The sequence below is a fragment of the Haliotis rubra genome, unplaced genomic scaffold, assembly GCF_003918875.1.
Source record: "Haliotis rubra isolate DU_JTF1 unplaced genomic scaffold, ASM391887v1 Scf50, whole genome shotgun sequence".
NCBI classification, from domain to species: domain Eukaryota; kingdom Metazoa; phylum Mollusca; class Gastropoda; order Lepetellida; family Haliotidae; genus Haliotis; species Haliotis rubra.
The window spans coordinates 1288675-1303280 of NW_025767191.1; the positions used below are offsets into that span (position 1 = coordinate 1288675).

Genomic DNA, 14606 nt, shown 5'->3' on the forward strand with positions numbered 1-14606 from the left:
GAGAGAACATCTGTAAGACCAACAGACATTGAGAGAGAACATCTGTAAGACCAACAGACATTGAGAGAGAACATCTATAAGACCGACACACATTGAGAGAGAACATCTGTAAGACCGACACACATTGAGAGAGAACATCTGTAAGACCGACACACATTGAGAGAGAACATCTGTAAGACCGACATTGTGAGAGGACATCTGTAAGACCGACATTGTGAGAGGACATCTGTAAGACCGACATTGTGAGAGGACATCTGTAAGACCGACATTGTGAGAGGACATCTGTAAGACCGACATTGTGAGAGGACATCTGTAAGACCGACATTGTGAGAGGACATCTGTAAGACCGACATTGTGAGAGGACATCTGTAAGACCGACATTGTGAGAGGACATCTGTAAGACCGACATTGTGAGAGGACATCTGTAAGACCGACATTGTGAGAGGACATCTGTAAGACCGACATTGTGAGAGGACATCTGTAAGACCGACATTGTGAGAGGACATCTGTAAGACTGACATTGTGAGAGAACATCTGTAAGACCAACAGACATTGAGAGAGAACATCTGTAAGACCAACAGACATTGAGAGAGAACATCTGTAAGACCGACAGACATTGTGAGAGGACATCTGTAAGACCGACACACATTGAGAGAGAACATCTGTAAGACCGACAAACATTGAGAGAAAACATCTGCTAGACCGACAGACATTGTGAGAGAACATCTGTAAGACCAACAGACATTGTGAGAGAACATCTGTAAGACCAACAGACATTGTGAGAGAACATCTGTAAGACCGACAGACATTGTGAGAGAACATATGAGAACGACCTACCTGGTTGGAGTACTCTCTGCGCACTGCATTGCTCAACTCTTGCTTAAGGCTGGCTACATGGCGTCGGTGTGACTCAATTTCATCCTCCAGGGAGTGGATTTTGGCCACAGCCTGGTGCTGTGTGTCAATGAAGGCACCCACAAGGTTCTGTAATGTAAGGTATGCTTATGAAAACAGTATCTATATATCTCTGAGCATTTACCATGGACACGTCTATTCAGTGTCAAGTTTGAGTGAGGTGAGGTGAAACTGGGTTTAACGTCGTGCTTGAAAATATTTCGCTCATATGACGACGTGCATGCATGTGTATGTGTATGTGCGGCTGCTTGTACTAGCCCAGACTGAAGCTGGTTTTATAGTGCTAGCCCACTGAGATACCGTGCCGCAGTGAAGCATGAATACCCCACTCAGACACATTATACTGACCCCGAACCGACCAGTCCTTGTTGTACCCATTAATGCCGAACGCCAGGCAGGGACCAACAAGTACCATATTTTAACGTCTTTTGGTATGACGCGGCCGGGGATCGAACCCGCGACCTTCCGCACTCCGGGTGGACGCTCTAACCACTACACCACGGAGGCGGTCTCAAGTTTGAGTGAAAAAGCTGAAGCATATATAATAATAATAATAATAATGGATATTTTTAGCGTGCCATTTTCCACCCACTGATACATGCTCAAGGCGCTACATAAAAGCATACATACAATGCATACAGAGGATAAAATAGTAAAATATGTATACATTGAAATTGATGACAGAAAGATTGATTTTAGGGATAGGCTTTGGAAAAAAAGAAAGTCTTCAACTTAATTTTGAAAGTTTCCAATGTGCATGACTGCTTTGTGTGGAGAGAAGAGAATTCCACAGAGTAGGACCAGCGCATTGGAAAGACCTCTTGCCAAAAGAAGAAAGTAGAACTTTGGGAACGGAGAGAAGACATTGGTCTTGAGATCTGAGAGAGTTCTGGTAGGGAGTACACAGTGAGAAGTTCAGAGAGATATGAAGAGCTTGATTCTGCAAACATTTATACACAATGCAAAGAAGTTTGGAAGTCAATCCGGAACTTGATTGGAAGCCAGTGTAATGATGAGAGTACAGGGGTGATATGGTCTCGCTTTAGTGGTAAGGATATATATCACGTGCTGCTGTATTTTGGACTTTTGTAGTTTATTGGAGATGTCCGCAGGTGAGTCCGTAGATAGAAGGCTATTACAGTGATCCAATCTGGATGTTACAAGGCATCTCACAAGAGTGTGGGCACTTTCCATTGTGATGTGCTTCCTAATCGTCCCAATGAGTCTGAGGTGGTAATAGCAGGTATGACAATAACTTATCCACACGCTAATCTAGAGACAGGCCCGAACTCAATATAAGCACCAAGATCTTTTATCAAAGCTGATGGTGTGGATGTTAGCTGAACCAATCTTCACACTATCGATGTTAAATTTCTCTCCAAGCTCTTTGGTTTCCCTTCAACAAGGAGAACCTCTGTTTTAGTGTCATTCAGTTTTAGTTTTCTGCCCGTCATCCATGTCTTGATTTCCAGAGTACAATTCTCAATCTCTTTCAACGCTGATTGGGCATTATTTGGTCTGAACTTAGTCAGGAGTTGGTTGTCATCTGCATAGGAAAAGTGTGGTATTAAAAAAAATTTGTCACTGATCAGAGAGAGTTGGTTGATGTAAATCAGGAAGAGCACTGGTCCTAGAACAGATCCCTGTGGAACTCCACATGACAGAGTAATCTTCAGAGATGCTGCCCGACACTGTGACTGACTGGTGTCTAGCAGACAGGTATGAAGAGAACCAGGTCGGGTGCTTGTCCTACCGATTCCAGAGTGATGTTCAAGAGTATGGAGAAGAATCTTGTGGTCCACAGTGTCAAATGCTGCACTCAGATCTAAGAGTGTCAGAATTGCCACGCCACCTCTATCAACCAGGCATCTTAGGTCATTTACCACTCTTAGAATAGAGAGTTTCGCAGAGTGGTGTGGATCGTAGTTTCCATTGGTACTGCCTAAGATGCTGTTGCTTGACAAGTGATCCATCAACCTCTTGGTAGCTGCTCTCTCGACAAGTTTGGAGAAAAGTCAGATTAGAAACGGGCCGTAGTTTTGAAAGTCATTTTGTCAAGTTTTGCATTTTTAACTAGTGGCATGATAACAGCATCTTTGTGCATATGTGTGGAAAGATCCCAGATGACAGACTCTTGCTGATGATTTCACATCGTCGGCAGTAGCTAATACTTAGGTGCTCAATCAGAAGAGAAGTTGGTATAGGATCGCTGAGACAGGTGGTCTTGTTGGATGACATGACGAGAGATTCTACTTCCTGCTGAGTAAAGGCTTGAACTGGAGGAGATTGGTTCCCTGGAAGTCGGAGTATGGTAAAAGAATGTCCCTCTCAGCAAAATTTCTGAAGCAACTTCCTGATGTCTTAGATCTTGTTCTTGAAAAAATGAGTTAAAGAGATGAGCCAACTCAGATGGATTCTTTCCTTCAGGAAGTACAACAGTCTCCTTTTGCCCATTAGCGAGCCCAGGAACTTGTGCAAGGTTTTTGGCTTGCAGGTAGAGTCTAAAATCTGTTGTTTGCAATAAAGACGCTTTGGATTCCTAATAACTCTGCAGACCATATTCCTCGCAGCTTCTATAAAATTTGACGATCTACTTCTAAACGAGATTTCCAACACCATTTTTTGCTCAGCACGCCTTCAGCATTAACACCTCTGGTGTGATGAACAGAGTCGTTAAAAAATTACGACAATCGAACGCTGAATGAAAGGATTCTTTCCTTAATAGGAGCATGTTTGTCGAGTAAATCCCGAAGAACAGTGTTATACTGATGAGTCAAGCTTTCAACATTTGACTCAGGGTGTGCTATGAGGTCAGATATTAACAGGTCACCACAGAATTCGATCCTATCTATCAGATCTGGGTATAGCTAAAGCATATATATACCTGACATGCTATCAGCTCTGGGTATAGCTAAAGCATATACACTGACATGCTATTAGCTCTGGGTATAGCTAAAGCATATATACCTGACATGCTATCAGCTCTGGGTATAGCTAAAGCATTCATACACTGACATTCTATTAAGCTCTGGGTATAGCAAAGCATATATATACCTGACATGCTATCAGCTCTGGGTATAGCTAAAGCATATACACTGACATGCTATTAGCTCTGGGTATAGCTAAAGCATATATACCTGACATGCTATTAGCTCTGGGTATAGCTAAAGCATATACACTGACATGCTATTAGCTCTGGGTATAGCTAAAGCATATATATACCTGACATGCTATCAGCTCTGGGTATAGCTAAAGCATATACACTGACATGCTATTAGCTCTGGGTATAGCTAAAGCATATATACCTGACATGCTATTAGCTCTGGGTATAACTAAAGCATATATACCTGTCATGCTATAAGCTCTGGGTATAACTAAAGCATATATACCTGACATGCTATTAACTATGGATATAGCTGCAAATTATGTAGCTGAAATGCTATTGTTACACACCCGTGGGTGAGAAACCCATGTGAGAAAACTGGTATCACACATATGTGTGAGATCGATTTCTAATCCCGTGATTGGCTACTCCATGGTGATGACCTAGGGTCAGGGTATGACGGACTACTTTCCTGATTAAAATTCATTGATAAGTTACTCGTGCTTCAATCGAACAAAAACTGTTACTCGTGCAAAAACTACCCTTTACACCTGCCTGTTATTTTTAAGCGATTGTAAACATAAACAGGTATTTATAAAACGAGTCACAAGTAGAATATATATAACACAAATCTATTTATTTTCTAATTCCTTTTATTAAAACTTTTGATTTCTAGTATATTCAAAATGTACAACACTGGTACTTTTACTGGAGAGATGCGATAAGTGTCATGTATCGTCTTGCAAAAATACCTGACAATATAACGTCAGTGCCTGTCCATTGTGAGATTGATTTGCCTTGTTGTTTCTTTGATGTATTGATGAAGATGACATTTTTCACTGATACAAGATGATGAAGACCCACTTCCAGCTCCGAGATACTATGTGATTCCAATGTTATCAAATACACCCATGACAATCTGAACCAAAACACACTCGTTGAAACAATGTTCAACATGGTACGTTTTGCAAGGCTTCATGAGTGCAAATGGCGGCACACGTCCTTCTAATCAATCGAACATGTACAGGAACCGTTGTTGATCTACACATACGCCATTGCTCAAGATATTCCTCCTCCACGATGATAATGAAAAGTTTATGTCTCTCGATAACTTACAGGATGTAATCAACTCACATTTCATACCGACAACTCCGTGAAATTCGCTACATTCCAAGTGGCAGTTTCTGACTTGGAAAACGAAGGATGGCGAAGAAGAGTAGTCCCCATTGACAGTGGAACGGTAATGGCCTCAGCAATGTCACATTCAAGCAACACTGGGGGCACTCTAATTACACACACTCAAAGGTTTTGGCTCCGGTCGATGGGAGAACATTGAACGGAACTGGTACACAAGTACAGATCCCCAATGCAGAGGATATCCAAAACAATCTTCGATGACGACAACCACCGCGATAGCGATATTAACTATCTGCTCACCGCCAAATATTTTACGCTGCAAGAATTAAAATCATCCACATTTGCACGGATAACATCATCGCTTTAGAGGGTTTAATTACTTTTCTGTGATCTTATCTAGTTATCATTATCACTATTGCCTTGATGATGCTTAAGAGGTGGCAGAAACCTTTTGTGGAGGGGTCACCATGGGGACGAAAGAGTGATTAGGAAGCCAAATGACGTCCACTCATTCATAAACGTTGTGTTGTGTATTATTAGCACCTCTGATGCGAAAACGCAAAATTTGAATGTATTTCAGGCCATAAAATGGTGCAATTTTATGGTGTGTAAGAAAAAGATTATTAGTACTTTCAGTGTCTAAATCGAGATACCATTTATTCTTCGAAGTTGTTTCAACGCATTTTAACTCGCTTTAAACCATAATGTTTTGAAACAACTTCAGAAGAAAAAATGGTATCTGACAGACACTCGTTTAGTATTTTCTATTTAGCTCTGAGCATATCTATAAGATATAACTGACATGGTAAAAGTTCAGTCACATCATATATACTTCACATGTTATTAGCTCTGAATTTAGTATGTATATACCTGACATGCTATCAGCTCTTGGCCTGCCTTTCCAACATCAGTGGGGATAAAGTCAACATTGAGCAATGCCTTGGACAGTTCAGCATCATGGCGACCAGGGTCTTTGAGTAGAGACATTTGTCTTTTAGCCTAGACATAAAAAGAAACTGTTTGTCAGGATATGTCAGAACACGTTGCCAATACTCTTCACCAAGATGAGCAATATTCTTGCAGCAAGGTGCACAGTGCAACACAATTCATTTCTCTCATTTTAGCCATCTCTAAAGACAAACATGTACATACAAAACAGCGTATATCATCCAAGAATATCAACATGGTCATTAACTGCTCTCTCTTCACCGAGGATGACAGAGAGACTCTTTTTTATAGTCCCATTATTTCTCAAGACCATAAAATGACCCCTTACCATGGACTGCCAGCATAATGGTATGACTCCCAACAGAGGCCTTACCAAGACTATTGTCAACCCAAATAATATTCTAATTATGATCCTCAAAAAAATCCAATAACCCGTAACAACGTTAAAAGACTTGACCTTTAAGTAACCTACCATTTGATATTCTGGGGGCACAGTATAAAAACAAAATAAATTGTCAAAGCAAACACTCGAAACAGTACTGTACAAGAGGAAGTTTGTCTGTGCAGAAAGTTACATTGGTTCAAGGTGCTGTTTAGGAAACAGTAATTTAGACTCACAGTTTTCTGGCAAACATATATCCAGTTTTGCAGTTGAAATACTCCCTAGAAGATCCACACCTTGGTTATCCTGAACATTAAGTGGAAAGGTCTCGAACAACTACTCCTATGATACATATTAGGAAGCTGCCATGATATCCCTCAAATCCTGACCCAAACACTCACTGTGAGCCTACAGACACAAACTGGAGTGTGCTAGCTGTTACTCACCTCATGTAGTGCTCTCTCCACAGACTTCATGTAGTGCGACAGGATATCCTTGTCTCTGCAGAAGAACAATCATATAGAATGGGTTAGAATTAGAACATACAAATCTACAAACAGTTCATGTTCCAACAAATATGGAACAATATTCTTTCATGTTAAGCAATTGGAGCATTCAACAAATGGCAAATATGTTTATTTCGTACCGGACTGGACAAGTGTTACCTGTTAGCTGTGTGCAATGCATTCTCTGTGTCGGCCATGTTGCCGGTAACAGACTTCACGGTCCATCTCCATCTGGAGCACTTGCTTCTGGAGCTGGCGGATGGACTGTTCCCGACGCCGTAGCTCCACCTTTGCCTCTGACAGACCCTGCAACCACACTGAAGCTATACTTCCCTCAGACACACTGAAGCTATAGTTCCCTCAGACACACTGAAGCTATAGTTCCCTCAGACACACTGTAGCTATAGTTCCCTCAGATTGTAGCTATAGCTCCCTCAGTCTGTAGCTATAGTTCCCTCAGACACACTGTAGCTATAGTTACCACATACTGTAGCTATACTTCCCTCAGACACACAGTTGCTATAATGACACTGTAGCTCTACTTCCCTCAGACACACTGTAGCTATACTTCCCTCAGACACATAGTTGCTATAATTACCACACACTGAAGCTATAGTTCCCTCAGACACATTGAAGCTATAGTTCTCTCGGATGCACTGAAGCTACAGTTCCCTCACACTGTAGCTATAGTTCCCTCAGACACACTGTAGCTATAGTTCCTCAGACACACTGAAGCTATAGTTCCCTCAGATTGTAGCTATAGTTCCCTCAGTCTGTAGCTATAGTTCCCTCAGACACACTGAAGCTATAGTTCCCTCAGACACACTGAAGCTATAGTTCCCTCAGACACACTGAAGCTATAGTTCCCTCAGACACACTGAAGCAATAGTTCCCTCAGACACATTGAAGTTATAGTTCCCTCAGACACACTGAAGCTACAGCTCCCTCACACTGTAGCTATAGTTCCCTCAGACACACTGTAGCTATAGTTCCCTCAGACACACTGAAGCTGTAGATGCCTCAGATTGTAGCTATAGCTCCCTCAGTCTGTAGCTATAGTTCCCTCAGACACACTGAAGCTATAGTACCCTCAGAAACATTGAAGCTATAGTTCCCTCAGACACACTGTAGCTATAGTTCCCTCAGACACACTGAAGCTATAGTTCCTTCAGACACACTGAAGCAATAGTTCCCTCAGACACATTGAAGCTATAGTTCCCTCAGACACAATGAAGCTATAGTTCCCTCAGTCTGTAGCTATAGTTCCCTCAGACACATAGAAGCTAAAGTTCCCTCAGACACACTGAAGCTATAGTTCCCTCAGACACACTGAAGCTATAGTTCCCTCAGACACACTGTAGCTATGGTTCCCTCAGACACTGTAGCTATAGTTCCCTCAGACACACTGTAGCTATAGTTCCCTCAGACACACTGTAGCTATGGTTCCCTCAGAAACACTGTAGCTATAGTTCCCTCAGACACACTGTAGCTATAGTTCCCTCAGACACACTGTAGCTATGGTTCCCTCAGACACACTGTAGCTATAGTTCCCTCAGACACACTGTAGCTATAGTTCCCTCAGACACACTGTAGCTATAGTTCCCTCAGACACACTGTAGCTATGGTTCCCTCAGACACACTGTAGCTATGGTTCCCTCAGACACACTGTAGCTATAGTTCCCTCAGACACACTGTAGCTATGGTTCCCTCAGACACACTGTAGCTATAGTTCCCTCAGACACACTGTAGCTATAGTTCCCTCAGACACACTGTAGCTATGGTTCCCTCAGACACACTGTAGCTATGGTTCCCTCAGACACACTGTAGCTATAGTTCCCTCAGACACACTTTAGCTATAGTTCCCTCAGACACACTGTAGCTATGGTTCCCTCAGATTGTAGCTATAGCTCCCTCAGTCTGTAGCTATAGTTCCCTCAGACACACTGAAGCTATAGTACCCTCAGAAACATTGAAGCTATAGTTCCCTCAGACACACTGTAGCTACTTAGTTTTCCCTCAGGACACACTGAAGCTATAGTTCGTTCAGACCCCACACTGAAGCAATAGTTCCCTCAGACACATTGAAGCTATGGTTCCCTCTGGCACAATGAAGCTACCAGTTTCCCACCCTCCCAGTCTGTAGCTATATTTAGTTCCCTCAGACACATAGAAGCTAAAAGTTCCTCAGACACTGAAGCTATAGTTCCCTCAGACCACTTTTCCAGGCTATAGTTCCCTCGAGACACACTGTAGCTATGGTTTCCTGAACACTGCTTTCTCCAGTTCCCTCCCGAACCTGTAGCTATAGTTCCACTCAGACACACTGTAGCTATGGTTCCCTCAAACACTGTGGCTATAGTTCCCTCAGGTTACACTGTAGCCTATTAGTTCCCTCAGACACACTGTGGCTATGGTTCCCTCAAGAAAACACTGTAGCTATAGTTCCCTCAGACACACTGTGGCCACACTTAGTTCCCTCAGATTTTACTGTAGCTATGTGGTTCCCTCAGACCCCTTTCCTTTCTGGTTCCCTCAGACACACTCAATAAGCTGGCGGTTTCCCTCCAGACACACTGTAGCTATAGTTCCCTCCAGACACACTGTAGCTATAGTTCCCTCAGGCTGCACAACAGCTATAGTTCCCACCTCAGACTACCTGTAGCTACTTGGTTTTCCCTCAGACACACTGTATTTGCTTGGTTCCCTCAGACACCACTGTAGCTATGGTTCCCTCAGACTTACACATAGCTATGGTTCCCTCAGACACCTGTAGCTATAGTTCCCTCCACCAGAATACTTGAGAAAAAGTTCCCTCAGACTTTTACTGTAGCTATGGATCCCCTACCCTCAGACACACTGTAGCTTCTCGTTCCCTCAGACACCTGTAGCTATAGTTCCCTCAGACACACTGTAGCTATGCTTCCCTTGTTCACACTGTGGCTATAGCACCTTGGGCTTACACTGTGGCTATAGCTCCCTCAGACCAGGCTGCTTAGCTATAGTTCCCTCAGACACACTGTAGCTATGGTTTCCTCAGACACACTGTAGCTAGTGGTTCCCTCAGACACACACTAGCTATAGTTCCCTCCAGACACTTTTGAAGCTATAGTTCCTCCCAAACACACTGTAGCTATAGTTTCCCTCAAGACACACAGTGGCTATAGTTCCCTCCAGACACACTGTAGCTATAGTTCCTCAGATTTTACCAGCAGCTATAGTTCCCTCAGAACACACTGTAGCTATGGTTCCCTCAACACCTATGCTTCCCTCAGACACTTTCTGTAGCTTCCTTAGTTCCCTCCAGACTACACTGCTTCTATAGTTTCCCTCAGACACACACCCACACAGACATGCTATGTCCTGCAGAACCCTTTGGATTTGTAATACATCCTTCAGACACACAGTAACTATGCATCCACCAACCAGCTTCTTCAGCTAATGTCGTGTAGACACAGCCACAGTTATGCTTACAGCACAGAGTCCAGGAGATCAATATGTCTGCATACCTGACGGGCTAAATGGATCAAGTATGTCTGCCTGACTCTCATCTACATGGATCCAGTATGTCCATATGACTGACTTACATGGATCAGGCCATGTCCATACCTGACTTGACTTACATGGATCAGTATGTCCGCCGCCAGGCTGACTTACATGGATCAGTATGTCCATATGACTGACTTGGGTCAGTGGGTCCATATGACTGACTTACATGGATCATTTGTTCATGAAAACTAACCTGCACAGCTTCTGCGAGAGTCGCTTCACATGTCCATACCCATAATGTGGCACACAAATCAATTTATTGCTCTGAGCTCCTCCAGCTACTGGCTCTGTTGATTTCCTGCAGCAGATGCTGCGCCTGCTGCTCCACCACTTCGCGCACTAACTAACTCCCGACAGACGCTCGCTCAAATTTCTCCATGGTCACATACTTTGGGGATTCTGCAGGGGATGAAGGAGAGAACAGAAATGACCTTATTTCAAAGATACCTCGCATCAATAGCCTATCGAATTTCTGCCTTCCAATGCACTCTGCCTGTATAACCTAGAAGTTTCAGCTTTTCAATGATACACTCTGCCTTCATAACCCAGGGGTTTCAAGCCTTTCAATTTACCTCACCACCTTCAAATCCCAGGTTTCCAGCCTTTCTTGTGGTACCTCTGCCTTCGCATAACCAAGGGTTTCCCAGCCTTTCAATGATACATCTGCCTCCACGACTCAAGAGTTGCTCTTTCTAATTAACTTTACTTCTGCCACTTCACAGAGTGGTGAGAGCCTCTACACAATTACTGAGTACCTTGGTGGCCGAAGTGCATCATATTTATCAATAGCAATCACACTAATCCACTAAATTACACCAATCCCACTTGATCAGCAGCGCACATGCTCCTTGGTGTAAAGCCCATCTTGTCGAGTAGTTGCCACATATCACCCACTTCAGACACCACCTGCTGCTTGAGCTGCTCCACCTCCGACAGCACGCTGCCTTACGCTCCACCTCCACACTGTGCAGGCGCTGAGTGAAGTCCAATATGTGGTGCTGCAGTGCTATCATCAAATCCTGAAGAAGCAAACCGCGTCAACATTACACACTAGCTGAGGTCACAGAGTGAATGGATTCAAACAAATGCATTAAATCAAGTTTCATCTGCATCAAGACTACATCAAATATCAGATGCTTTTGCCTCATAATTCTGATTAACAATAAAGTAAATGTTGAGCAAATGTTGTAAAAACATGTTAAACCTAGCATCACATAATAAGTCCATAAAAGTCTTATGTACTGATTCTGAAGAAACTTGAGTTCAGCTTGGTTTGAAAGTTAAATGATGCTACCTGCGATGGCGCGAGGGTTTGTTTCTTTACCACAGGGGAGTCCCACTCAGTGTCTGAGAGGGACATCGACCAAGTCCTCGCACCAAGGGATGTTAAGTTCTACCATGGTATCAGCCATTGGCTGCAAGCTGATCCCAGGGAACTCGACACCCAACTTGTCCAACAGCTTACTGAAGGAACTCCTTGCTGCACCAATCAAGGCCCTGGTCTCAACAGCCCCACCTGCAGAACACAACACAGACATGGGTCTCAAAATCCCAACATGCAGAACACAACACAGACAAGGTCTCATTCATCCTTTTAATCACCTGCAGAACACAACACGGAAAAGGGTCTCATTTATCCTTAACACAGACATGGGTCTCATTCATCCTTCAATCACCTTCAGAACACAACAGACATGGATCTCATGCATCCTTCAATGATCTGCAGAACACTACACAGACAAGGGTGTCATTCATCCTTAACACAGACATGGGTCTCATTCATCCTTCAATCACCTTCAGAACACAACAGACATGGATCTCATGCATCCTTCAATGATCTGCAGATCACTACACAGACAAGGGTGTCATTCATCCTTAACACAGACATGGGTCTCATTCATCCTTCAATCACCTTCAGAACACAACAGACATGGATCTCATGCATCCTTCAATGATCTGCAGAACACTACACAGACAAGGGTCTCATTCATCCTTAACACAGACAAGGGTCTCATTCATCCTTCAATCACCTTCAGAACACAACAGACATGGATCTCATGCATCCTTCAATGATCTGCAGAACACTACACAGACAAGGGTCTCATTCATCCTTCAATCACCTTCAGAACACTACACAGACAAGAGTCCCATTTATCCTTAACACAGACAAGGGTCTCATTCATCCTTCAATCACCTTCAGAGCACTACACAGACAAGGGTCTCATTCATCCTTAACACAACATGGGTCTAATTCATCCTTCAATCACCTTCAGAACACAACAGACATGGATCTCATGCATCCTTCAATGATCTGCAGAACACTACACAGACAAGGGTCTCATTCATCCTTCAATCACCTTCAGAACACTACACAGACAAGCGTCCCATTCATCCTTAACACAGACAAGGGTCTCATTCATCCTTCAATCACCTTCAGAGCACTACACAGACAAGGGTCTCATTCATCCTTAACACAACATGGGTCTCATTCATCCTTCAATCACCTTCAGAACACTACACAGACAAGGGTCTGATTCATCCGTAACACAACAAGGGTCTCATTCATCTTGCTGAATGGATCCACAGACTGAAAATGATGTCCATAAAGTGACAAAACTTTCTGTCATCATACGAGTCTTTATGACACATCTCACAGTTTGAAATAGTGCCAAAAGTGTGAAAAACAGCACAAACATCAATGTCATCATCCTTAATCCTTTGCTTCATGTAGAGTATGAGAGCAGATACACAGTCCTTGATGTTCTTCTAAACTCACAGGCTGGGAGTCATATACCGACACATTTACCACTACAGACATACACAGAGATAGTGACCATACACAAACCTTTCTCCTTGACCTGTCCAGCGACTTCCAGAAAGTCAGACATGGCTGGAACTACCAGGTCTGTGATGGCACTGCCAGTCATCCAGTTGAGTAGGTGACTCTCCCCTGGTCGTGTTACCTCCACATCCATCACTTGGTCTTCCTCAGTAGGTGCAAGACCAACACCTGGGTCACAAAGTCAATATCATTTTGACATTTACCACAAACTTTGCATGAGGTTTGAAAGGAGAGTCGTCAACTCTACAAAGCAACAAGCAATCTCAACAAGGTTCGGAAGGACTTTTCACGTCATGGCATTATGGCACTAATATAGCGATGTGCTAGCACATTTGTGATGCTAATTGTACTAAACTAATGCCTTATTCATAGTGCAAGCCCACTGAGATACCATACAGAAGTCTACCATGGATACACCAGTCACACACTGGCTACTGACTATAAGCTATCAGGTTCTTGTTTTAATGACACTCAGACTCAAACTACCAAACAACAGAGCCGAACATACTCATTACCTCTAAATACTCTCCTGGACTGCTTGGCGCCTCCGGTACACACCAGCAGTCCATTACTGCCTCGAACAATGTATCATACGTCACAAACATCTTACCACGATCCCTGGCCCATATGACACAACCTGTTGGCTGCCATCATCAGCTTAATAACACCAGTCCGAGAAGCACAAAATAGGAGTTCTTTTCTCTTTTTCTTTGATCTCGGCTCTGGTTTGTCAGTCTCAGCTGAGTTCGGAGTTGAGGGACACTGACAAGGTACTGGATTGCGGCTCACAGCAGGTGTCCCACCTGATCATCTGGTCCTCAGAACCGCGGCGCTCACTGGCCAGCTCGTTACGCCCGTCGCGTAGAGAGGATAGAGGGCACCAGCTAAGGTGCACAGGCCGAGGACAAGGAGGAGATTTGGGTGTCAGCATCATCAAGTACTTGCGCAACTCGAGGCACTCAGATTCCAGACCTTGTTGCACACTGCCTGAGGCTCGGATCTTCTCCCATGCCTGGTCTGCCACAGCTTGACTTTTTCTGTCAGGTTGCAATAATTGATGTTGACAGCTGTTACAACTCAGCGTTGTCTAAAGTTAATCATAACATAAACTTAACAACTTAGCTTGCTTTCCACACTGTATAAACAATATTAAGGGCGACATCTCGATTATCATTGTTTGATGTCTCTCTACTCTTATGTTCTATCATATTACATATGCAGGTCACC

The 14606-nt window shown here is 43.4% G+C and overlaps 1 protein-coding gene across 1 annotated transcript in view; it reads right to left on the reverse strand.

Annotated features, from left to right (window-relative positions):
* The window catches only part of LOC124291868 (coiled-coil domain-containing protein 171-like), an 84404-nt gene that overhangs the window by 6371 nt on the left and 63427 nt on the right, over window positions 1-14606 (reverse strand). The window contains 15 exon segments of the mRNA XM_046728934.1: window positions 838-984; window positions 6026-6154; window positions 6932-6986; window positions 7151-7203; window positions 7205-7297; window positions 11363-11479; window positions 11482-11556; window positions 11832-11861; window positions 11864-11943; window positions 11946-12053; window positions 13383-13547; window positions 14118-14229; window positions 14232-14269; window positions 14272-14319; window positions 14322-14416. Coding sequence (XP_046584890.1) covers window positions 838-984; window positions 6026-6154; window positions 6932-6986; window positions 7151-7203; window positions 7205-7297; window positions 11363-11479; window positions 11482-11556; window positions 11832-11861; window positions 11864-11943; window positions 11946-12053; window positions 13383-13547; window positions 14118-14229; window positions 14232-14269; window positions 14272-14319; window positions 14322-14416 — 1345 coding nt within the window.